The sequence below is a fragment of the Stigmatopora argus genome, chromosome 19 (genome assembly GCF_051989625.1).
Source record: "Stigmatopora argus isolate UIUO_Sarg chromosome 19, RoL_Sarg_1.0, whole genome shotgun sequence".
Taxonomy (NCBI): Eukaryota; Metazoa; Chordata; class Actinopteri; order Syngnathiformes; family Syngnathidae; genus Stigmatopora; species Stigmatopora argus.
In genome coordinates, this window is record NC_135405.1 from 13,970,314 (window position 1) to 13,995,571 (window position 25,258).

Sequence of the window (25,258 nt, forward strand, 5' to 3'; positions counted from 1 at the left end):
CCGAAAAAGAAATGCTTAAACAATAGGTCTTTCTTTATTTGTCTATTTATTCAAACATAATTACTGTTGCACCCAGTTTCGGTATCGGTACCCACACGGCGATAAAATGACATCATAGTTTGCCCACCCCTAGTCCAACCAATAAAATGAATTGGACATCAAGTACAGTTAATGGCGGATGGACTAAAATGATGGCTAAAATTGTCCTTTCATGTGCTATTTGCTCTCAAACACATGAAAAAACAAAACAAAACACTTTAATCTTAAACATGGCAATGTGTATGCCAAATCTGAACATACTGCTTCAGCTGCGGTTTGAAAAACGATAAGAAAAGAAGTTGTGCAAAGTCGCTATCTGTACTGAGCGTAAATGGAGATAAGAGGAGGTGCGCCATGCGACCAAATAGTAGATAAAAAGGTACATGGGGGAAAAAAAGATGAAAGCAGATGGCAAAAGAACATGAGCTGGGTCTCCTTGTACACCATCAGTGCCACGCTATGACAACACACAGGAAGTGGAGGTGTTATCTCGCCGTAGCGGTTTCCCTTTGCGGCCTGGTCACTTCCTATAGTCAAGAAATCAGTGTACTAGTATGTTTGTGCTCATTTTTTTTCCACCGCTCGTGCCACTTTTAGATGAGATCACCCATTCCCTCAAATATATACACATAACATAATATACACAGAATAAAATGTAAATTACATTATAGATGCTTTTTTTCAAGGGGAAAATCATGTTTTCTTAATTTAATTGCTATCTAATTTGATTGATTACAGGGTATAAACAATGCAAATAGTGGAGGTGTTTTAGAGAACTTGTAAAAATGAATTTAATAGTCCAAATAAGTGTCACTCAAGTGTTGTGACAACCGCGAATAAGTGAGGTTCTACTGCATATCCCAACGTCGCTTCTCGTGTGTCGTCATTGTTTGTTCGGACTTGAAATGGTTAAGGCCGCTGGGGCGCGTGTCCGCGTCCTGCCTAGCGTCGCGAGCGCGCCAAGCCTCACCGGGGCCGAAAGCGAGTCTCACGCACGCACTCACATACGCAATTAAGTCGCGACGAGACCAGGAGACGGGGAGGGAATACGCGCTAAAATTTCCCGCAACGTCGGCGTCCGGAGCAGACACCTCCGCCGGAATATATTCTTTTTTCTTTTCTTTTAATATTTTATAAGAGCCATTTTGACACGAAGGCTGTCGTCCGACGGAGAGACGGTGCACCATGTCGGGGAACAGGGAGGAGGAGCGGAGGAAACTGGCCGACATCATCAACCACTGGAACGCCAACCGGCTCGACCTGTTCGAAATCAGCCGGCCCACAGAGGTAGGAGGCCGGCGCGGGGTTGTCACGATAGGCCGCGGTTCCAAGGGCCCTCGTCCAAGCCCATTCGAACCGACTCGACTCGACACGGCCTGACCCGCCTCGCTTCGGGAATGCCGATGACGAGTCGAGTTGGGCGGCGCGGTTTAGTCGGGAAGTCCCGCAAGTTCCGCACTAGCTGGAAGACATTGTACTTACACCAGAGTCCATTGGGAAAACTGGGAATTGGTTCCGCCGTGGCTTTTTAGACTCCTCAAACCAAACGACGTGACACATTGGCGCGCTTAAAAATAAAGATAAAACGCACGCCGACATTTTGGCCCCTTTTGGCGTCGTATTTTCCCTCTCAAACACGCGTAAATTGTGATTTGACGTAGCTAGGTAGCAGCTAGCTACCGGACACAGCTGTGCGTTCTGGAGGTGAAGAGGGAACAACAACACCCTTCCCAACCTCGACACCGCCGACAAGTTACTTTTACAGCGGCTGTCGGCATGTTAGGAACAAATTAAACCGACAGAATAGGACAAAAACCGCAGCCACTTGTTTGTAAATTGTTCAGGTGTCATGTTGGACCGTGCCGAGGCTGTGTAGCTCTTAAAATGGACCTATATTTCAAGCGACTGTGGCTACTACCGACGGCTAGTTTGGTTGCTTAGCACTTAAACATTCCAAAGTAATCGCCTCTCCAAAGCAGGTTTTTAAAAAAAAAAAAAACCTTAAAGCCTTGTTCAACGTCATGCTAGTATTTGACGTTGTTGATAGACGTCAAGCTATGTAGCAGCGGCTAGCACACCCGGCAAGGACGTAGCCAGGATTTGAATCAAATTGGGGAATAAAGCAATGACTTGAATACTACAAGTCATGAGAATGCTATTCAATTGTAACCCTAGTGTGACGGCAGTAACTTGTTCCAATCAGCAAGTACGCAAGCTTCCCTCCCCTTGTCAGTTCATTGTCTTGGCAATTCAGCACTAACAACAACATTTTGGATTCCAATAATATTATGAGACGACTTTGGTGGGCTGGGCTCGCAGGAGCAGAACCAGAAGCAACGAGAGCCCCCCCTGGTCCAAATTCCAGCCAAATCTCTAATCGGCGTCTAACAAGTGGATGGATAGCATCCCCCTGAACCCCGAGGTCCAGCGGCCGAGCGCTTTTGATTTACGCCCCCAATGGGGATTTTGTCAGCCGCCGCGTTTTAGGCGGGTGATGCCTGGGCCCCGTTCCCTCCCTTCTTCCTCCTCCATCTTGGATAAGGAGAGAGGGGGGTCACGGGGTACCCTCCTCTCCCCTTGAGCCGATTAATTCATCGGGATTGAAGCCGGCCGCAGTTGTGTGCGCCCGCCCGCCGTTGATTAACTGACGCGCCGTCAGCGCTCGAGGCCTCTCGTAAGTGTTACTATACGAGGGCCGCCACGGTAATGAGACGGTTACGGCGTGGCGCGGGGGACGCTCGTACAATAACGAGGATGTTGCGGGATTGCCGGGTAACGGGAAGACTTGCCAGAGGTTGTGTTGAACCCCTTTCCGGGATAATGGACGTCTAGTGGAAGGAAAGTTGTCATCCGCTTGAGTCATGGAGGGTGGTCATTAGTCAAAGAAAATAGACGTCTATGGACGTCCAATCTATTTCAACTGGGAGGGGCTGGAAGCGCTTGTTCTGTCAGAGGTTAACCATTTGAGGTCACCGAAAACCTCCCAAACAAAAAGTACATGGACGTTTTTTTAAACTACGAGCTGTTTTCATGAAATTTTGGAGGTTTAACTTTGTAAAATTCATGTGATTCTGAATTATTCACATTTTGTTCTTAATTATTCATTTTATTACTTGTGGCTTTTTAATGTGATTTAAAAAAATATTTTTTTTTACTTATTACAAACTAAAAGAATAGATTTTTTTCCCCAATATAGAGCCTTAAATTAACCCCCCAATATATTGTGTACATTTATTAATGAGTACAGGTAATCAAACAAAACCAGTTTGTTCCAATTAATGCAATATAAACCATTAATTTTAACAAATCATTTTACCCTTATTTTTTTAAGATAAAAAAAATGAAGCATAGATGAAGACAAAAGAAGAAAACTGTTCCCGTTAAAGGCAAACAGATGCGTGACACCCCCCTGCTATGCCATGCCGCGCCCCACCCATATGTCAGCTGGTTAATCCCCCCACCCCTCCCAAACATCCCCTTCACACCCAGCCAGTTATAGAAAATACATCATCACGTGGGACGCCGACCAAAACATTTTTTTCGTAGGCCATAATCAACTCCGGCTAGCATTTTAGCTAATTGTCAGACGTTTGAATGCCAGTGTCGATGCTAAGCTATTTGTTTTTGCGCTACAACAGATCCCCACAAATGGCATGTCATGGCGGAAAAGCATCGTAATATTGGCCATTTTAGCTTTTTCTTTGCCATCGTAAGGCGGTGCAAGACGTCCAATCCGTTTGAAGTGGGAGGGTTGGCAGCCAACCGGGCGCAAATGTCCACTCTTTGCCAGCCTGCCCTTTTAAATGGATGGGACAGCTGTACCACAACAAAGGCCCATCTTGCAAGTGGGAACTAAAACCTGACATCGAGTCTTGGCAATCCAACATGGAAGCCGTCCCGCCGTCCCTCCCTCCCGCACAGGAAGCAGGAAGTGCGCAGGAAGTGTGTGCTGTGCTCAGATTGTGCCTTTCCTTTGCTCTGTTTTCAATATTAAAAAAAAACAAGTCGTGGTAGTCGTGAACTAGTGTTTTCTTGTCCGATTTGGTAGACATGGTGTGTATTTTAGTCCATTTTTTAAAATCATTTATAGTGTGACCTCCACAAAAATAGGCTCCAAATTTGGCTTTATTTTGGATTAAATAGTAATAACTACTGCATAATTTCACATCATATTAAAATTAAACTAGTTTGGCTGCATTCTCTTTTAAGATCAAGGAATTATGCTTATCCAAAATTCTGTACTGTTTTTTTCTAATTACTTTTTGCTCACCTTGTAGAATTTTGATTTAAGGCTTAAAGTTTCAGGAGCCGTCCTCAAAGATAGTCCAGTTCAAATGTATCGGACCTAATTGGCCGGCGGGAAGAGCGGCGAAGGAGGGAGCCAATCGGGGGGGAGGAGGAGGCGGGCCTTTGACGACGAGGGACGGCGGGCGGCTTGCTCTGCTGAGCACACACAATACACTTCTTGTTTTAGCTCAAGAGGAAGGAATGAAAAGAGATAAGAGAGAGGACCAATCAGGACGCGGGAATGCCAGGCCGCCACTTCCCAACCTCGTTTCAAGAGAAACGCTTTGCTTTGGCAGAAATCGCCCGCTCCACGCCGCCCCTCCCGCTCCCATTGGATTGGACGTCGGCCACCCAGTAAATAGTGGAGGCTTTCACCTCAATCAAACGTCTTCCTTTCAATGTCAATGCGTTGACTTTGAAGGGAACGCCGCCCCTACCAACGTGGCCGCCTCGAGGCCATCTCGCCGTCGATACGGGTAGACGTCTTAGTCCCAGGCCGCCCAAGCGGTCCCCCTACTAGCCGGCCGGCCGGCCCGTCGCAATTTGGCGCTTCGGCGCCGAGCGGGAGGAATGCCTGGAATGCAAACGGACTTTGGCTCCTTCCAGATAAAGTGGCCGGACGTTTCGCAATGCCGGCCTGCCAGCTCGTCCGCATTCGCCATAGCAAATCATGCTATCGGCACCCCAAATATTCCTCTGGATGTTTGGATTGGTCAAACGGAGACGTTAAAGTTGTTCAATTGTGGATTTAGTTTGAGGGTCCAAGTAAAAATTAGATTTTGAAAGCCACTATGGCTGCACTTTGACGGCCATTTTGTAAGCAGGTGCAACTCCCGCGCGTCCCATATTTGGACATATCAAAGAATGTCCCATTTGCTTATATTGTTTGAACACGGATGACTTTTTATTTCCCGTTTTGTCCACCTGACACCCGAGAAGCAGGCGGCCGGAAACCCGACGCCATCCCGGAGTCGCCGTGTCGGCTTGCGCTCATTGTCATGTGGGAGGAAGTAGGCCTTACGCCTCGTCCCCTTTTCACGGTTATTTCATTTAATCGTCATCTGCCCTTGACGGCGCCCGGCGTCCAATGAACGGACTGACCGGTCGTCTACTACCGATCCTTTTGGTTCAGTTGACGGCAGAAAGGTGAAAAGGGCCTTCCTGGCCCCTCGCATGATGGTTTCGGGCGGCCATGTTGGTAGGGGCAACGTTCTCATCAAAGTCAATGCATCGACATTGAAATGTATTTTTTCTCTTTACAGGATCGTTTGATCCGTGTCAAAGAAGTTGCAATGTGGATTTACAGGGCGTGTCCTTAGTAAAATGGCCATTGTTTTCAAGGGTCCAGCTGGGCTTTCTCCCGGCGTGGCCACGCCTCCCTTCGACGTGACGGGTGTTGAAGTTCACACCCAAGTGGAGCATTTCCTACCCCCTACTCATAATTCTGCCTTCAGTAAATGTCTTCAAATAGAATTCAATTGTTGTCAATTGCCTGCATTTTTTTTTGCGAAATGGCCGAACCGTGTCGTCAAAGAATCGCAAAGGGGGCACTTTCTGCTCAAACTTTCAACTCCCCGCGGTCGAACTCGACCGGTCGGACACGGACGGCCTCGTCCTTTTTTTCCGCGGGCGCTTGCCGAGTCTCCGCGGTAACGGTTGCCGCCGGTGACGAGGCCGACCCGCGTTCCGGCAGTAAATCACATTCCCTCCGCCGCCCGCCAGCTTTTTCCTTCCTACTGTGTCGGAGGGCGTTGTCACTGGGGAAAAGAAGGCGTGGCCTTTGCACGAGTCTCACTGTTTTGTCAAATTCCATCACGTCAATGTCAAGGTTTTTTTTTTGTTTTTTTCCCCCGGTCAGCAAAAATGTTCTCTGTTTTATTGATTCGGGAATTTTCCTAATCTATTTTTAATCCAGTCAGAATCATGTGAAAGTGACCCTTTTTTGGGGAAATCCTTGTATTTTTATTTCATTTTTGACGCCTGTTTGTCCGTTTGTCTTGGACAGGACTTGGAGTTCCACGGCGTGATGCGCTTTTACTTCCAAGACCGCGTGGCGGGCAACTTTGCCACCAAGTGCATCCGCGTGTCCAGCACGGCGACCACTCAGGACGTCATCGAGACGCTGGCGGAGAAGTTCCGGCCCGACATGAGGATGCTCTCCTCGCCTCGCTACTCGCTCTACGAGGTCCACGTCAGCGGCGGTCAGTGGCCGCCTCCCCCTTTCGATCTTTTCGGCCCGTGGAAATGACGCCCGCCTTTTCCCACACGCGTTAGAAGAGCGGCAGCTGGACCTGGACGAGAAGCCGCTGGTGGTTCAGCTCAACTGGAATAAAGACGACCGGGAAGGCCGATTCGTCCTCAAGAACGAGAACGACGTGCTGCCCAAGGTGAGCCGGCCGTGGCCCCGCCCCTAAAAAGGCCCCCGCCTCACGCCGCTTCCTTTCCCTCGCAGAAGAGTCAGAGCAATGGGCCCGAGAAGGAAAAAGACGGCGTGATCCAGAACTTCAAAAGGACCCTGTCCAAGAAAGAGAAGAAGAAGGAGAAGAAGCGGGAGAAGGAGTCGGCCCGCATGGGCGACGGCGACGAGCCTTCGCCCTTGCGTCGCGAGGACGGCGGGTAAGACCGGGCTGGCCGGGTCCCCCCCCCGTCCATGGTGGTCCCTCCCCCCTCCGAGCATTCCTCCCTCGCCCGTCTTCAGGGAGAGCAGCCGGCTGGCCGCCGAGGTCTACAAGGACATGCCGGAGACCAGCTTCACCAGGACCATCTCCAACCCGGAGGTGGTGATGAAGCGGCGGCGGCAGCAGAAGCTGGAGAAGCGCATGCAGGAGTTCATCACCGGCGACGGGCGCCCCGACTCGGGTACGAGCGTCCAATCCCTCCGGTCCGGTGGGCCCGCCTTAAACGTCCTGTCCGGGGGGGGCCACATTAAACGTCTCTCCCTCCCGTCCGTGGGCAGGCGGGACCTTGCGCATCTACGCCGACGGCCTTCGGCCCAACATCCCCTACAAGACCATCCTGCTGTCCACCAGGGACACGGCCGACTTTGCCGTGGTGGAGGCCCTGGACAAGTACGGCCTGGAGAAGGAGAACCCGCGCGAGTACTGCATCGCCCGGGTAAAAAGAAACAAAAATCCTGTGCTTTTTCTTTGGGTCATTTCACCGGCTTAAAAACTGTCGTCGTTGGGTCCGCAGCAAGACGACAAATCCGGGAAGGAGGTGATCCTGGACGACGGCGAGTGCCCGCTGCAGATCTTCCGGGATTGGCCGGCCGACAGAGGTGAGATCCGACCCCCCCAAGTTGTCATCCTGTAGTGTTTGGGCTCAAATAACTCGCCTTTCGACGAAGAGCTCCTTTTCCGCGTTGCTCCGCCATGTTATTTCATTACGGTTCAAGTCTATGGAAACGGACGCCAAAGGATGTCTTTGGTGCTTTTGCGAGCAGGGGCGCTGGAGTTCCAACTGAAGAAGAGGCCGCCCGACTACCAGGGGAGGAAGATGAGGAAGGATGGCTTGCCTCCCGAAAAAATGCCTTACCTGGTGGAGCTCAGCCCGGGTAAGTGCTGGGGAAAAAAGGGGAGGAGTTTCAAGTAGAGAAGTCTAGTCTTTGTCACTCCTTCCATTTGCTCTTTTCTTCCGTTTGAATGTAATGCTAACATAGAACACGTAAAAATACAAATAGAGCCCAATATTTTTGGATAATCACTGCCCAAACTAGAGTGCCTTTTAAAACATTTTCTTTTTACATGAATGCCCACATATGAGTTGTTAGCACACTCAAACAAAGGCCTTTTGAATGAATTCCATAAAGTAACATTAGCTTTCCACTAACGGCCTCCCCCCCTCTTTTCCTTGTCTCTTCACTAACCCAATAATAGCGATTTTCTTGCTCTGCTATGTGTGTGTTTCCTTTCTTTCCCGCTTTGGCGGCGGCGTGCATGTCTTCTACTCGCCGTTCCTGCCTTTCCGCCTGCCCGCCTTCCGCAGGGCGAGGAAATCACTATGCCTACTACGCCTATCGCCACCACGAAGGTAAAAAAAAAAATGGCACCTCGCGTGGATGTGATAATGCGGGATGGGCATTATAATGTTTAAATTCTAGACTTTTTACTGAAAGGTGTTGAAACGAGGCTCCTATTGCGTGTTGCATCTTGTTTTGAGGTTATTTTTAGATGCGGCCGTCCACGCTAATGAATGGGTATCCGAAAAACCTCCTTTTTTTCTTTTTCTTTCCTTCCCCGAAGTTCTTTTCCCGCACTCTTATTCCCGTTTTGCCTGTGCAAAAAATGCCAATTTGTTAAGGCTTTGAATATATCTATTGATCGGCGTAGTGTGGCTTTTCTGCGGCACGCCGCTCCATCGAATCACGCACACAATCGATTTGACGGCGACAATATTGGACTTTGTGCGTTGAATTTTTTTGCCATTGTCCATCGCCCATCATTTTAGTTAAGCGTATTCCCCATCCCATTCCACGTGCATTTTTCAACGATTGGACATCCTTTGTGAATTGCAGACGGCTCCGACTCGCGGGACAAACCCAAGTTGTACCGCCTCCAGCACAGCGTGACGGAGGTGGGCTCCGACTGCCCCGAGGACGGCGCCATCCAGGTACGCCCGCTCGCCGCCGACCCGACGCCGGACCTCCCGCGCCCGGCCGACTCTGCCTCTCCGCCTATTCCGTCAGCTCCCGGGCGTGCTCCCCCACCACTGCAGCCTGACGCACAGCGACGGGCTGGTGACGGTGACGCCGCGCGGCCCCGACGCCGACACCTTCGTGGACGGGCAGCGGGTGGTGGACGCCGCCGTCTTGCGCTCGGGGGCCACGCTGCGCTTCGGCTCGGCGCACGTCTTCAAGTTCGTCGACCCGTCGTACGATCAGGGCGGGAAGAGGGACCCCGTGGCCGCCATGCGCGCCAGGCACAAATCCGGGTGAGGATGGCGACGTCCACTTTAAGATCCGCGGCACGGAAAAGCTCCCATTAGACGTTTTGTGTTTTTTTTTGTTTTCTCGAGCAGCGTTCCCGAAACCAACTTCGACCTCCAGGGGGACGTCCACGGCGGCGGCGTGCCCGTCAGCAAGGTGAGGCCCCGCCGTCGCTATCGGCCGCAATCCCGTGACGCCGCTGGCCCGCGCAGAGCTCGGGGAAGCTGGAGATGGAGCGCGGGATGATGGTCAAGCCCATGATCAGAGGCGAGCCGCAAGATGCCAGGACGCAGGAGGAGAGGCCCGAACTGACCTTGCCGGCGGGGATCGAGTTCCGAGAAAACTGTGAGTCCCTGCCGCGGTCACTGACCGGTCACTTTGTGGATTTTGATAACACTGCAAGTCTTAATTTAAAAAAAAAAACACTAGGCTACACACCGGTCACTTATGTTCATTTTGGGTCTAATTCCTATATGCTTATTTTGTTTTTTTTAGCGGAAGACACGTTCCTGTCGGCCATCATCAACTACACCAACAGCTCGACGGTTCACTTCAAACTGTCGCCCACCTACGCGCTGTACATGGCGTGCCGCTACGTGCTGTCGCCCACCTACCGGCCCGACATGTCGCCCTCGGAGCGCACGCACAAAGTCATCGCCATCGTCAACAAGATGGTGAGCATGATGGAGGGCGTCATCCAGGTCAGTGCTCGCTTTTGCTCTTTGTCGATCCTCCGATCCGTGTCGTCTTTCGTCCGTTGTATTTGTGTGTGCGTGTGTGTGTCTCGCGGCTTCCGGTCTATTTTAATTAGACACTTTGGTCCTAAAAACAATAATCAGAGCTACATAAATACATGTAGACATTTTGTTTACTTTTTTTTTTCAAACTGAAAATATTTGTTATTTTCTCATTTCATTTATTGACCCATTCGTCTATTTTCAACACATTTCTTATTCATAAATGATATGTCGACGGTGAATGGGAAGAATTGTTTGGAATGGCGTGTCTGTCAAAATGTCACTCGTCATCATTTTTGTGTGTGTGTGTTGCCATAGTGTAGCTGTTGACGTGTTCTCTTTCTGTCCTGTGAACGTGTCCTTCCTCCTCCTCCTCCTCCTCCTCTTGCTCTTGTTCCGTCCTCTGTCCTCCGTCGTCCATGCAGGAAAGTCCTGAAGAGGATCAGGTAGGCTAGAGCATATCACCTGACTTTGGCTCTTTCCCTCTTTTTCTTTTCTTCTCCTCTCCTCTCCTTTCTGCCTTCAAGTGCGGGCCCTTTCAAAAACACGCTCACGGACGCGTCTTCTTTTTAGTCGTCGTAGTCGGACGGAGTATCGGGGCCACGCAAAGAGAAGTGGCAGCAAATGATGGAAACCGTTGATTGGCCTGTAAATCTGACAAAAACAACTGGGCGCTCCTCACATTCTTCTTCTCTGTCCATTCTGCGCTTTTTTTGGAGCAGCTTCCGTCTCATTGGTTGCCGCCGCCGCTTATCGTCTTCCACGAGCAATTCAATAATGTAAATAACGACTTGCCGTTCAATAAGAAAAGAAGTGCGGGCCACCACGTTAGGCATAGGCACTTTTCCTTTTTGGGGAATAGTCCAAGTCCGACAAGCTTCCTTCCGGGACGTGCCTGACCGCCTGCCTGCCGTCCTGCCGTCCTGCCGTCCTGCCGTCCTGCCGTCCTGCCGTCCTGCCGTCCTGCCGTCCTGCCGTCCTGCCGACCTGCCTTCCCGCTTGCTTTCTGTGCCTGCCACTAAAAGCCAACCACGGCCGCCCGAAAAGCCAAACGCCACGACGCGAGCTGACGCTTGCGTATGAAAAACACCATAACGCTTCACGTGGCTCCTTCTTCTTTTCATTTTGGATGCACTCGCCTCCTCCTTAACAAACTCGGCCGCCCGGACACTCGATGGCTTCTATTTATTTTTAAATTCTTCTTTCCAGCTTGTCTGAATTTTTTGGAATGATTTTTTTTTTCTTCCCCCAAGGTGCGCAGGGATAGACCCGCGGGATCCAGCCATCAACTCAATAGATTCCGTCTCTTGTCCTCCTCCAAAATTGCCACTTCCACTTGACTGTAGATAGATGTCCATAAAAGCGATGGGTTACAAAGCACGACAATTGAAAATATTTTTTGAAGCCCGTTGACCAGGGCATCTTGACACTTTATTGGATTTCATCTCTAGTCATTGTAGGCATGTCCACAAGGTGGTGCTAACTTGAATGGATGAAAAGATGGAGGAGGAGGAGAAGGAGAAGGGTTTCTGTCGACTTGATGTTTTTTTTTTTTGGGGACATAAGGACCGGTCAGTAGCGTCGCCCTCCTTTGACGGGCTGACGGCAAAGACCGATCCTTGCGGGGACGCCAGCGGCGCCGGTCTATCCCTCCAGTAACAACTCTCTCTCTCTTGGCCGCCAGCGAGCGTCGACGTGGAGGCCATCCACTCGTAACCCTTTTTGTGCGTGTGACGTTTCAGAAGCAGAAGAACATTGCGGGCGCGCTGGCCTTCTGGATGGCCAACGCCTCGGAGCTGCTCAACTTCATCAAGCAGGACCGCGACCTGAACCGCGTCACGCTGGACGCCCAGGACGTCCTGGCCCACCTCGTGCAGATGGCCTTCAAGTCAGTGGACAGAAGACGAGAGCGGACGATTACGCCGCCGTCGCCGCGCCTTGGCTCAACCGTCTGTTCCTTTGCGTCGGCAGGTACTTGGTCCACTGCCTGCAGGCCGACCTCAACAACTACATGGCGGCCTTCTTGGACGACCCGGAGGAACACCACTCTCAGCGGCCCAAGATAGGTACGGGGAGAAAAAAAAATGGAAAACTCGCAGGAAATGTGGTGTTTTGACGAGGCTTTTTCTTTCCGTCGCAGAGGACGTGCTCCACACGCTGACGGGCGCCATGTCGCTGCTGCGGCGCTGCCGGGTCAACGCGGCGCTGACCATCCAGCTCTTCTCGCAGCTCTTCCACTTCATCAACATGTGGCTCTTCAACAAGCTGGTGACGGAGAGCGAGTCGGGCCTGTGCTGCCACTATTGGGGGGCCATCCTGCGCCAGCAGCTCAGCCACATCGAGGCTTGGGCCGAGAAGCAGGGCCTGGAACTGGCCGCCGACTGCCACCTCAGTCGTATCGTCCAGGTGGGTCTCCTCGGAGATCGGCGGGGGATCTCTCTTTGGGCCCATCTCTTTGGTACTGAGCGTGTCCCTGCGCAGGCCACCACCTTGCTGACCATGGACAAGTACTCCATGCAGGACGTGCAGAACATCCACAGCACCTGCTTCAAGCTCAACTCGCTGCAGCTCCACGCGCTCATGACCAACTACCACTGCGCCCCCGACGAGCCTTTCGTCCCGCCCGTGAGTGGGCCGCGCCCCGTCCGTGCAGTCGAGTCGGGTAGGCCTAAAAAACGGACACGCCCCCCAGGAGCTGATCGAGCACGTGGTAGCGGTGGCGGAGAACACGGCGGACGAGCTGGCGCGCAGCGACGGGCGCGAGGTGCAGCTGGAGGAGGACCCCGACCTGCAGCTGCCCTTCCTGCTGCCCGAGGACGGCTACTCGTGCGACGTGGTGCGCAGCTTGCCCAACGGCCTGCAGGACTTTCTGGACCCGCTCCTCCAGAGAGGTTCTTATTTACATTTCTGCCCTCAAAGCCCAAAAAGAAAAATATTGGCCCCATTTTTACTTCCGCTTCTTGGGAAGTAAAAAGAGAATATTTACGTATATCCATCTTTCCTTCAAAAATAAATAGTGCAAAATATATATTTGTTTCCCCATTCTAACTGCTCCGCCCCCTTTAAGATTGACAATAATTTCTTGTCCGGTGTACCTGGTCTAGGTTTCTGTCGGCTGATCCCCCACCCTCGCTCGCCCGGAACCTGGACGGTGCACTTTGAGGGCGCCGACTGCGACAGCCACTTCACCTCCGGCGCCGACAACTCTGACACGGTAACCGGCGCGCTCTGGCCGACTAATGAGAGGGCTTGGAGCTCACCAAAGCCACGCGCGCCTTCCCTCTAATTGGCCCTCCTCTTTGGAACGATTTCACTCGGAGACGCCAATTACAATGGCGCAATGTGTTATTTTGATGTGCACAAAATAGCCACGTGGCGCTCCTGAGTCACGGCGGCGAAAAGACGCCTCTGCTTTCGGGGCGCGCTCGCCAATAACGCCGTGCATTGTCCTTCTAAAAGAGCAACACGGCCATTTTTCGGGTCATGGCGGTAAACCGAGAAGTCGCCGCACGGACACAAAAATGGCCAATTTGGCGCTTTTGCGGTTTTAGAGTGAAAGCGGGCCCACGTTGACCGTAAAAGCGTGACGTCCCTCGTGAGTAAACAACTAAATGGAAGCGGGAAAACAACACTTTGGTGGGCGCAAATTAGATGCTGGCTTATTTTCCCCCCTTGGTTTTTCTGCAACGCGTTGATGTTGGAAGGAAAGTTCTCCTGCGATGTGGGAAGATCAGGCACAGCTGTCCCCTTGCCCATCATCAAAAGAAGGCGTGTGTGTGTGGCTTATGAAAGTGTGTGCATATGTGGCCTTGACTCCATTTAAGTGCATTTGAAAGTAGGCTGTGCATTTGTTAGCGCTAACAGATAATCAATGCGTCATCAATATTCCCCTTTTTGCAGCTCAAATGTGAAGGCTAATAGAAAAGCCAATAACAGGAGTTCTACCCGGGTATCCACAATTTGAAAATAACGCTGTAACGCGCCCGTTTGCGTGCGTCATTGGCCGTGCAGCTGCAGCTGCGGCGCGGTTGAAATTCCTGAGCCAGCGGCAGTTTCCTCCTACGCTCTCACTCTTGGAATTCCGCTGGCTCTCGGTCTGACTGACTTTTGCTTTTTCTTCTTCTTTCCCTCTCTTCGCCTCTTCGCCACCACCTCAGCTAATGAGGAAGGAGCCGGAGGTGGTGACGGTGACCCTCAAGAAGCACAACGGGATGGGACTCAGCATCGTGGCCGCCAAGGTGAGACACGATTCCTTTTCATTGGTAGCATATCCGTGATTTGTTTTGCCGTTTGGGGCACTTTCTGATGATATTGAATTGAATTCTGACCGCCACTAGAGAAAAAGAGAGTCTACGTTCAATTTAGGTGTCGTAAATGCGCATCATCGAGTTTCACAATGCAGCAACTCGGTGAAAGTTTTGTCTCCCTCTGCTGGCTAAATGTACATTGCAGCAACTCGTTTAAACGTTTTGAGGCTTTTTGTCAATCAACGGAATGGTCAAAGGTCTCCAGACTTAGAGATGCTGGCTAGAAAATGATATACGTATTTTAGTTTTGGTGATATCTATTGTAAATTAGACGTACGTTTTGGAGGCAGCGCCGTCCAATGTTTGGGGAGTGAGCCCGAGTGTAAACATAAAGGCTCTTTCCTGCGCGCTTAGAAAGGAAGGCCGGCAGGAAGCTCTCGTTTATTGGCCGACGTCAGGTAGTCCCGCGGCCGCCGGGGCCGAGCTCCGCCTCGTGCTCGCGCGACGCTCCGCCCCGCCCCGCCGGTGGAGGAATTTCTCCAGAACTTTGGAGGCTCCGCCGTTTGGAATTTAGCCGTCCGAGGAGTCGTCGTCTTTAGCCGAGCTGTGCGGAGGAGGAGGCCAGGGAGGAGCGGGACATGTGGTTCTCCGTGGTCGGCAGGAAAGACCCGGTATGTTGGCGCCGGCCGGATGAGCTCCTTCGTGGTTCCCTGTCGTTGCGCCGTGAGTTTATCGCGAGTAGATTTCCAATCTGTTTGAAGCGGGAGGATAGATGGAAAAATGCGCTCAGACAAATGGCAGTCTTTTCAAATAGTTGTTGGTTTGTGGTCTATTCCCATGTGCAAATTATGAAGGTGAAGGTGGGAGGTCAGGTTGAATGAGAGCGCAGATGTTCTACTGGCCAATGTTTGCTTTCGGGATACTTGGCTAATCATTCAACCCGTGTGCACACGCAAACACTCATTTCTCAGCATCTTTTTATTGCCATCTGCACTGCACTTTTTGGGGAGTAAAGGTCAGTCTTGTTGAGTTCTATCGTAAATTCAACTTCAAACACCATGTTTGAAATGGGAGGAGAATGCCAAATGTTAGCTTGATTGAAGTCTCTGTTTACTCAAATGGAACTAGCGTGACAATAGCTTGGGATGTAGCCCCGCCCACGTGGCGGCCAACAATGAAGGGATGTCTGATTTCCTGTGGCTTTTTTTCTCAGCCGGTCTGTGTTTCAATGGAAAGTGGCGCTGGTATTCTCGTGCTGGCGAGAAGGGAGGGGGGGGAAAGCCACGGGGTCCGACGGCTTCCTGTTTGAACACGCAATGCAAATAGGCTCAGGTGCGACTTTTCGCAAGAATTCCAATGCCAAAGAGGCTACTTTTAAACACGCTTTCATTTCCTGTTCGGGGGCCCCAAAGACCAAAAATCCGATTTTCATTTCAGGCAAATACACAGTGTGACTTACTTGCAATTTTTTTTTCCTCGCCTGCTTTGTAGGATTTTTTTTTTCTACATGGTAGTGTTTTTGCAAGGTCACAACAAGGCGCTATCGGCATTGAGCACGTGTGTGTGTCGTTGCAGGGCGCCGGCCAGGAGAAACTGGGCATCTACATCAAGTCGGTGGTCAAGGGAGGCGCCGCCGACACGGTTGGTGGTGGCACATAGTAGTTGCGTGGCGACGCGCTGGCCAATCCGCCAACGCCAAAGCCCTTTTCGTCTGCACGCAGGACGGGCGTCTGGCGGCCGGCGACCAGTTGCTGAGCGTGGACGGACGCAGCCTAGTGGGCCTGTCGCAAGAGAGGTGAGGGGGTGGAGGGGTGGCGAGGTCGAGACGTCGCACGCCCTTCACAAAATCCGCCACCGCCCACAAAGCAAATAGATGACGGCATTTTCCAGCCTGTGGAAGAAATGCTCCCTTCTGCCAAAACAGTGGATAGATGACAAATCAATTTGACTTGGGGGAAAAAAAGAAAAAGAAATGGTGTTTAATTGAATAGAAGAAAAATAAATAACAACTGACATGAGCAGTTGATGAAATTGTCCCTGGCAGCAACGAATGGGTTTGATGACAGTGGCTGTAAATGTCAAAAAAGAAAAGATCCAAGTTCAATTGGAGGTTCAGCGTGCGTGCGTTAATACTCTCGTTAATTCTCTAGTGGACGACGAATGATTTTTGTGACGCAGGGCGGCCGAGCTGATGACGCGGACGGGCTCGGTGGTCACGCTGGAGGTGGCCAAGCAGGGCGCCATCTACCACGGCCTGGCCACGCTGCTCAACCAGCCCAGCCCCTTGATGCCCCGAGGTGAGCGCCTCCGACGTCCCACCGTCCGACCGGGCCCGCCCCGCCAAACGGCCGTCCCCCCTTTGGCCGCAGCCTCGGGGCGCGAGAAGAACGGCAAGATGCGTCCCAAGAGCGAAGGCTTCGAGCTGTACAACAGCTCGGTGCCCAACGGCTCGCCGGAGAGCCCGCGGGCCGGCTGGGACGCCTACCCGGACGCCAAGAAGATGGGCGGCGAGGAGCGGCTCCTGAAGAACCGGGCCGACCACCGCTCCAGTCCCAACGTGGCCAGTAAGAAGACTGCTCTGTCTTGTCTTATCTCTTGCCATCTTTGGCCCCGCCCCCTTTTCACCTGGCGCCTTCTCCTCAGATCAGGGCCAGAGTCCCGCCGTCTATCCCACCGGTCCCGGCGCCAAGATCACCTCCGTCTCCACCGGCAACCTGTGCGCCGACGTGAGTAACGCGGTGCCGCTCTTATCAGTTCTTTTGCTATGATTATTAGTATTTTTTTTTTTTTTATATCCGCCCTGGGCTTTTTAGGACGAACCTTCGCCCCCACGTCCCGAGGCGTACCCCATCCCCACGCAAACCTACGCCAGGGAGTACTTCACCATCCCGGCGTCCAGGAGCCAGGACCGCGTGGCGGGCCCCGGCCCGGGCCACGGCCACGGCTCGGGACCCTCGCAGCACTGGCGGCCCGCGGACGACGGGGAGCGCCTCCCCTCCGTGGACAGCGTCCACAACAGCGCGCAGGTTCGCGATAGCGGCAATCTGGGCCCAGCAGAAACCTTTCTGACCCTTTTGACCCCTCCGCCCCCTTTTAGCGGCTCAACCACTCCCAGGAGGACGCGTACCTTCCGGCCGCCGTCCCGCGGCCGGACGAGCGCCTACAGCAGCACTACCAGCAGGAATACCAACACCGAGACTTAGACTACCCGCACCGGGACTTGGACTACCACAGGGGGCCTCCTCCGGGTACGAACGCTGGGATACCGCTGTCGTCGACCACGTCCGCTTCACGGCTCCTTTTGTGTTTTTTTCTTCAGGTGTGGGCGGAGCGGACCATTGGCTTCCTCAGCAGCAGTTGTCGTCCTCGCTAGAGTCGTCCACGTCCAGCCAGGAGCACCTCAACTTCTCCGCCTCGTCCGGCAAAAACCAGAAGACGGGGCCGGGGCGCTGGAAGACGCCGCACCAGCCGGGGCCGCCCCCTCCCGCGCCGGGGCCCCCGTCGCGCTCGGACCTTCCCCCGCCCCCTCCGCCCCCGCCGGCGGCCCCCTACGATCCGTACGAGCCCCACGGCGAGATGCCCCCGCCGCCGCCGCCCGTCCACGCGGCCCAGCAGGCCGCCGACCGCAAGAAACGCGAAGAGCAGCAACGCTGGTACGAGAAGGAGAAGGCGCGTTTGGAGGAGGAGAGGTAGGTGGCCCGTCGCTCGGGCGCCGGGAATCCCCGTGGAGCCTGAAGGCCGCACGCATGCATGCACGCCCCGCAGGGAGAGGAAGAGGAGGGAGCAGGAGCGCAAGCTGGGCCAGATCCGCGCCAACCCTGTCATGCCCGTGCCGCCTCACAATGGCGGCGTGGCGGCGCACCACCCCCACCAGCAAGCCCCGCCCCCGGCCCACGCCTACCCTCAGCCGCCGCTGCCTTCCAGACCCGAGAAGCTGGCCAGCCTTCCTCGCTCGGCCGCGCCCCCAGGTAGGGCAGGGGCATTTTTATGCGGGCAAAATCTTGTTTTGTCAAGTTATATATCAAAATTGTACGTTTTTCTGCTGACATATTAGGTATGTATAATATACCTTACATATATACTAGCCTGGCTAGCCAGATGGATGGATGGGTCACGCAGCAGCGTTAGCCTAGCGCCTTTCCAAGCTCATGGTGTGACAGGGATTTGATTTGGGGGGCATCGGGTGGTTCTCAGGCGCAGACACGGTGATCCGAGACCTCCTGCCCCAGCAGCAGCCCCGCACCATCGAGCGGCGGGACCTGCAGTACATCACCATCAGCAAGGAGGAGCTGACCAGCGACAGCCTCTCGCCCGACCCCTGGAAGCGGGACGCCCGCGAGAAGGCCGAGAAGCAGCAGCAGCTCCACATAGTGGACCTCCTGGACAAGGAGATCCAAGACCTCCAGGTGGGTGACTCCAGCCGAAAGCTAGTCCTCCGGCCACCTTGCCACCCGGCCCACCGGCTGACCTTTTCTGGGCCCAGGCCAAATCCGAGCGCACGGCCGAGGAGAGCGACCGTCTGCGCAAGCTGATGCTGGAGTGGCAGTTCCAGAAGCGACTGCAGGAGTCCAAGCAGAGCGACGAGGACGAGGAGGAGGAGGACGACGAGGACGTGGACACCGTCATGATGGTGCAGCGGCTGGAGGCTGAGAAGCGTGCCAGGGTGATTATGGCTCTTGATCTCATTTCACGTTGACTCCGCGTCCGACGATCGCGCCGCCCCAAAATGTCTGCCGCCGAGGCAGTCGCGTTGACATTGACAAAGAGGCCCAAAAAAGAGCGTCGGAATGCGCATCCGCCACACGCTTCTGCCATGGCTTCGCCGAGCTCGGCCGCTTTGACGCGATTGGCCAATGAGTATTTCTTTTTCTGCTTCCTTTTTACTTCCATTTAGGAGACAAAAAAATAATCATACGATATTTATTTTTGAACTTGTTGGCTGTCATTGACGGCAATCTATTTGGACTGGGAGGAATGGCGGTGACTTTTTTTTTTTTTTTTTTAAATATAAGAAAATGCGTAATGAAGGAATAAGAAAAAGTTCTTGTTTGTGTCGAAAATGAATGGAAGGAATGAATAGGTAGCTGATTGTTGCTTCTAATTGCCAGCTTCCTCCTTCTTCCCTCCTTCCCTGGCGCCTTTTTCTTTTCTGCTCGTTGATGTTTTCCCGCACTGGCCCTACCTAACTCCTCCCCCTCTCTCACGCTGTTACTCTTCTTTTTCTTCTTCTTGGTCATCTTCTTGTTCTGTCCTCCTCCCTTTTTTGTGGTCGTCCAGCATCAGCAGCAGCAGCAACAGCAGCAGCAGACTGCTGTCCCAGCTATCTCTGTTCTAGACTTGGTATGTTGTTCCCGTGAAATGACCCTCAGGCCGAACCCGCCCGCTCTCTGCTAACCCCGCCTCACTTTCACTTGCCCCGCCTCCCACGCATCCTTGTGATTGTGTCAAAGGGTTTGCGGTTAGACGCCGCGTCGTCTCGTGTCATTTTTTCTTTTCTTCTTGTCTTTTTTAAAATGCATTGGTCGGGTCGCCTCGCCGGGCTGCCGCGTCTCCACGCATGAGCCGCCTCTTCATCCGTACCTCGGTGTGAGTGCATGCGCGTGTTGTTTAGGTTTGGCCGATGCCACGTTTCGACGTTTGAACCCCCCAAAAAAACAATGAGGCGCGGCACGGCGGTTTGCCAATGACGTTTGGCGGCTCCTAACGGAATAAAAAAGACAAAGTCCATTTGTCTGGCCTTGCATGCGCACGTTGTGGCCCCTCCCTCCCCCGAAGGCGCCCCGCTAACCGCCCTGTCTCTCACGGTCGCCGCAGTTGCAGGACGAAGAACGTCGGCGCAAACAACAGCTGGAGGAGATCCGCAAGCGTGAGGCCGACCAGCGCAGCAAACAGGAAGAGGAGCGGCGCCGGCGGGAGGCCGACGAGAGGGCCGAGCGAGCCAAGCGGGACGCGGCGTCTGAAAAGGTCCCTTTTTACATCTCTTTTACGTCCGTCCGTCGACGTCCTTTGGGTACCGTGGCTAAACGATGGGTTGGGTTCGTAGAGAACCGTGTTAGAGTCGGCGGCCATGTTGGTAGGGGCCAAGTCAATACATTGACCGTCAAATCGAGTCAAATGATGCCATCGTGATTGGCAGCCGACAAACTTCAAAAAAGCAATTTATTCTCCGGTCGAGTCTGGAGTTTGTCGATTGAACGTGAAGTCGCTCGATGGCGGATGGAACTTTTGCGTGTGAACCAAGCTTCTCGCATGTGTTCCCACCCATCCGATCCATCCGTTCATTCCATGCGAGGATGGCGCTCACCTCCAGCATGTTTGTGCTCATATCATTGCTTTTGGTTATTGTTGTTGTTGTTGGCATGACTTTGATTTTCCCCACCAGTCGTTCCCCCCATTATGCCATTTTCCTCCAAATGCCTCCCATTAATTGAATATTTGAATAGCAGGAGCCACAAAAGCCATTTGACTGTGACAATTTGAAAAAAATAATAATTTTCATATCAATCTGCATTGTTGTTTTAGGTCCAACAGTTGCTTTAAAGCGGACTTTTAACAAGGAGAGAAGCTGTTTGTTTAAAACAGGGGTGGGCAAACTATTCCAGTGGGGGCGGCTTTTATTCCAAGCCATAAAGAGGACACCTTTTCACCCATGTGGTGTCCTACAAATGTAACCAGTGGATGGATTTGGGTGTCAGCCCAATTCCGTTGGTCAAAGTGTCTGTACAGGATGGGTTGCAACCAAAAGCTGCAACAGTGGCCCCCCAGGACCGCTTTGCCCAGCCCTGCTTTAAAACAACTTGACCTTTTGGCTATGGCTTCCTTCATAAAGGAACCAAAACTGTCAGGTTTGCTCTCCGCACCCAAAGCGTAAACGAGCGTCGGAAGCCAAAAGCAGAGGAAATGTAGCAAAAAGAAGCGCAGCCTCGTCCGTCCCACGGTCCGTCAGGGAGGTGGGCGCTAGCGGGCCAACTAACTACCGCCTTGTGCCGCCACTCAGAGGAGGCAGGAAGAAGAGTACTACGCCCGCCTGGAGGCGGAGCGGCGCCGGCAGCACGAGCAAGCTCAGCGGAAGCTGCCGCCGTCGCCGGACGGTCTGTATCGGCCCCCGCTGCCCAAGGACTACCAGCCCCCCGCCCCACCCTCGCACGGCCCCACTAACGCCCCCGCGCCGCCGCCCCCGCCCCCGCAGAGAAACGCCTCCTACCTCAAAATGCCCTCCCCCGACGCCCTCTACACGGCCAAGTTCGTGGCCTACGCCGGCGGCGGCGACGACGACGACGAAGAGGATGACGAGGAGGAGGTGGTGGGGGTCCGGGGTGGCGGGCCGTCAGGTCAGCCCCTTCCCAGCCGCCGCTCGTACGGCGACCTCCCGGCGGCCGCCGGGGCGCCGGCGCCGGCCCCGCCGCCCACGGCGCGCAAACCCCGCCCGCTCTCGGACGGCGTCTTCCTGTCTAGCTCCTTCCGGCCGCCGCCCGCCCGCAACAACTCCAACAGTACGGGGCCGCCCCCGCTCCCCGCCAAGCCCGGCGTGGTCAAAGGTAGAAGAAGAGTCAGTCTCCTAGCTCCACCTCCTCCTCTTAGCTCCTCCTTCTCCTCTTCTTTCTTTTTTCTGGGGTTCAGTTCAGGGTTGAAATTCCCTTCTCTGGTAGCCAATCAGATGAATGGTTTTAGCAGGGCTCCTTCTTTCTTTCTTCTGTCCTATTTGGGGGTTGGTCTCCTCCTCCTCCTCCTCTTCCTCCTTCTCCTCCTCCACCACCTCGGCAAGGAAAGCAAAGGAAAGGGCGCCCGATGGACCCATCGTAGACCAATCGTAGTACTGTTGGTGTTGTCGCCACCGCCGCTTGTCTTGGGCCGCAACCGTCGTGCTTTGCTTTGTCTGCCGCCTGCTGGCCGCCTCTGAAAATGCTGCACCTTCTCTCTAAAAATACACGATAGTGTTAGGTTTATTTCAAAAAAAAAATTGAAGAGAAAGATTTTTTTTGCCAATTCAGACTCAAGTTTTAGCCAAAATGTATCTTTCCCTTTTTAAAAAGGTGCTTGGAGGCACGGCGACAGTCAAAGAGGAGCAGGTCTGCTGGCCTGCTGGCCCTTGCTTGTAGACGGGCGCGAGCGGGGCCCCGCCCCTCGCCACTAACTCCACCCCCTCGGCAGCTTGACCGCTTTTGCTTTTTTTGCCCAACAAATTTAAGGCTTCTGCTGCGTCTCCTGCTTGGACTTTTTGCACGTTTTCCATCCCCAAAACTCCTCCTTTGTTCTCTTCATTTCCTTTCCTTGTGTCTCACCATTCCATTTTTGACGGAAGGCTAGAAAATTGCCTTCAAATACCTTAAGCACCGCTGAGATAACGCATTGAAAGTACCTACTCTTAAGCACTGTCTCAATCGCAAGAGCTCGATTGATGGATTTTGACGCTACGCCGTCGATGCTTTGATTGGCGTATGGCGACGCTTTGCGTCAAGATGGATTTTTTCAACTAACGCTGAAGAATGTAGCCTTAGAGTGCCGCTCTGTGCCTTTTCCTCCTCTTGAGTTTCTATCTCACCTCGCTCGCTCGTGCTTGGCGATTAACGGCCGGCCGGCCTCCTCCCCACGCTCACCCGCCTGTCACCCGCAGGATTTAACGCGTACACTGGAAACTCGGCAGGAGTTGTAGGGGCCGCCGAGTTCTACAAGGACCCCCGAGACAAACGGACCAAGAGGCGAGTCGCACGTCCGATCCCAAACGGGCCCAGCTCATTTTTATGAATTTATTTCTTCTTTTTTTTCCAGTCAGGAGCAGGAGAACATCCCGAGCGGCGGCGGCGGGGAGACGGGTGGCGCTCCTCCCGAGAGTTTGACTTTCAAGGAGCGCCAGCGTCTTTTCTCTCAGGGCAAGGAGGTGTCCGACAAGGTCAAGGCGTCGCGCAAGCTCATGGAACTGGAAAACGAGCTCAACACCAAGTGACCCACCGACTCCTGCCAGATGAGGACATTTTTCTTGCTTTTTTTACCACTTTTCCCCCTCCTCCCCTGTACAAACCTCGCAATTCCATCGCCACGTTCCCCTTTTTGTGGGGTGCCGGAGGGAGGAAGGAAGGGCCCCGTCTGCCCCGCTGGCCCCTCCCCCCGCCATTTGGAAGCTTTTAAGCTTTAACTCACCCAGATTTTAAGTTAGCTTTTACGCTCTCGGCGGACGTTTTATTGGACTTTTTTTTGTTTTTAATGGACACTGTCGCATCATTCCGTTTCCTTTTATCCCCTGGGGGGGGGGCGTTTTAGGCGACGTTTCTCTTCAAGTGCACAACTAAACTGTAAATAGTTTTCACACGGACTACTGTACAAGCCCAAAAACACTAACCATTATGATTAAGAAGTTTGACATTCACTAACGTTGTTTTTACTAAGTCCGTTTTTTTAGGGGGGGTGGGGAGTCCATAATTGGACTGGACAACCCCACCCCCCTAAAAAAGAGCTTTTTCTCCGCGGACAAAGGAAGCTTTTCAGTGTTTTGGTGGCAAAAGCGGTTGGACGTTGTTCACGCGTCACTTTCTGGATTTTGGATGGACATGAGCATAGGCTTTTTTTGTAAATCATTATTAATAAATACAGATTTTCCAACGTTGGGCCTCCCTCCCGGGTTTCATCGTTTCATTGTGCAGTCGAGATGTTGGTTTTTCCCTCACCTTTTTAAACCTCATTTCCTCGCTTGGCGCTCAGTACCACGCCGCGGTCGATGAGGAAGACGTCCGAGGTGGCGCATCCGCGGGCCCGAACCCTCCTTCGGTACCAGACGGCAGACTCGGCGTGTTCCACCAGGCAACAGTCGCCCGCCTCCTGGATTTCCTGATGCAGAATGACGTGGTGGTCCTCGCATCTGGTGGGGGACTTGCCCTCGAAGAGGATCAGGGCGCCTTCCGGCCTCCACTCCAGGTGGGTCAGCTCCACGCCATCGGGACCGAAATCCCCAGACCTGGACGGAAAGAGCATGCTTTTTTTTGGCGTGCGCTATCTTTAGTACTTTTGCTTTTACGCCGTTTATTTTCTAAGGCCAATAAAAAAAAAGATGCAGTCTGTTCCAAATGGCCCTTGGGCTGGACTTTGGACACCACTTTAGCTTTTTGAAATATGTGATTACAGTTGTAAATGGGCGACACTGTCCAAAAAAACAAACACCTTTTGACAACGAGTCAAAGTGGCTGCATTGAATCAAAAACGGCTAACCCTGGATTAATTAATTACGCTAACCCATTTAGTAGATATTAAAAAAATGTTTGCCACACCTGCCTTAAGACAAAAGTAACGTGACTTCATATTGAGACATGAACTGTCATTTGTCCAATTTTTCACTTTGACTCGCAAGGGAAAATGTTACAAACGAATGCGGCGAATAAACATTGTCAACAACAGACAAATATACATAACGTAATATATTCGAAGGCCACTTTCTTACCTGAGAGATTGATCGCTCTCTATTGACTGCATAGCTGCTAGTGAAGGGAAGCTCATATTTCAACTCCAACCTATTAAAAAAGTCAAAGGAAAATATTCCATCACAAAAAAAGCGACATTTACTTGGAGGCTGAAATGAACTCCACCAAGGACATTCCGCACCACATTGTCCACTTTCATTGACATCTTCTGTATCGTAACACTTGTGACTTTTATTCAAGCGTCGTTCTTCATTAAAAAACTTTCAATAGAGTTACCAAGGGTGAAATGAAAAATTCCCGACCTTTGAAAAAAACGGGACCCTTGATGCTCTTGAGTTGTAGTGATTTTTATCAACTCATCTAATTAGCCATGTTGTTAACTTTAAAATTAAGTAGAGTCTACGACTGGCCTGTTTTACCCGTTATGTATTTTTTGTTTGTCGTTTAACTTGCGCGATTAATCATTTCGCTGCGTTTAATATACGTTTTCTTGCCTTTTGGGGGGTCAATAGAGTTTCTCATTCATCAACTTGTCGATCACAAGCTAGCGACACGTTTACGGAAAAGCCATTCTTATTGGTCAGCAACTATTGAGTTGTGAAAAGGAACCAATCA

The 25,258-nt window shown here is 52.6% G+C and overlaps 2 protein-coding genes across 4 annotated transcripts; one reads left to right on the plus strand and one right to left on the minus strand.

The window, feature by feature from the left end:
* The first annotated feature begins 976 nt into the window (after positions 1-976).
* Positions 977-23,831, plus strand: afdna (afadin, adherens junction formation factor a). The gene is given in 36 exon segments (XM_077586517.1): positions 977-1,326; positions 6,332-6,527; positions 6,604-6,713; positions 6,779-6,942; positions 7,025-7,185; positions 7,283-7,603; positions 7,769-7,879; positions 8,311-8,355; positions 8,840-8,934; positions 9,011-9,255; positions 9,343-9,406; positions 9,463-9,595; positions 9,746-9,951; positions 10,413-10,433; positions 11,730-11,875; positions 11,959-12,053; positions 12,128-12,393; positions 12,469-12,612; positions 12,680-12,878; positions 13,092-13,201; positions 14,145-14,225; positions 15,810-15,875; positions 15,956-16,029; positions 16,413-16,531; positions 16,604-16,798; positions 16,878-16,960; positions 17,048-17,260; positions 17,332-17,460; positions 17,463-17,923; positions 18,000-18,202; positions 18,429-18,640; positions 18,718-18,897; positions 20,049-20,198; positions 21,232-21,550; positions 22,849-22,937; positions 23,008-23,831. Coding segments are annotated over 36 exon segments (5,679 nt in total). The 5' UTR covers positions 977-1,224; the 3' UTR covers positions 23,179-23,831.
* Positions 23,763-25,157, minus strand: LOC144064204 (tudor domain-containing protein 15-like). Of its 3 annotated transcripts, none has more exons than XM_077586514.1 (3): positions 24,946-25,157; positions 24,664-24,733; positions 23,763-24,183 (listed from the first exon to the last, which is right to left on the minus strand). In XM_077586514.1, the coding sequence occupies exons 2-3, from the start codon at positions 24,717-24,719 to the stop codon at positions 23,901-23,903; spliced, it is 339 nt and encodes a 112-aa protein (XP_077442640.1). In that variant the 5' UTR covers positions 24,720-24,733; positions 24,946-25,157; the 3' UTR covers positions 23,763-23,900. The 3 variants fall into 3 exon arrangements, with proteins under 3 accessions (XP_077442640.1, XP_077442639.1, XP_077442641.1); XM_077586513.1 differs by having other exon boundaries at positions 24,825-25,157; XM_077586515.1 differs by lacking the exon at positions 24,664-24,733 and having other exon boundaries at positions 24,786-25,157.
* Between the last annotated feature and the right edge of the window lie 101 nt (positions 25,158-25,258).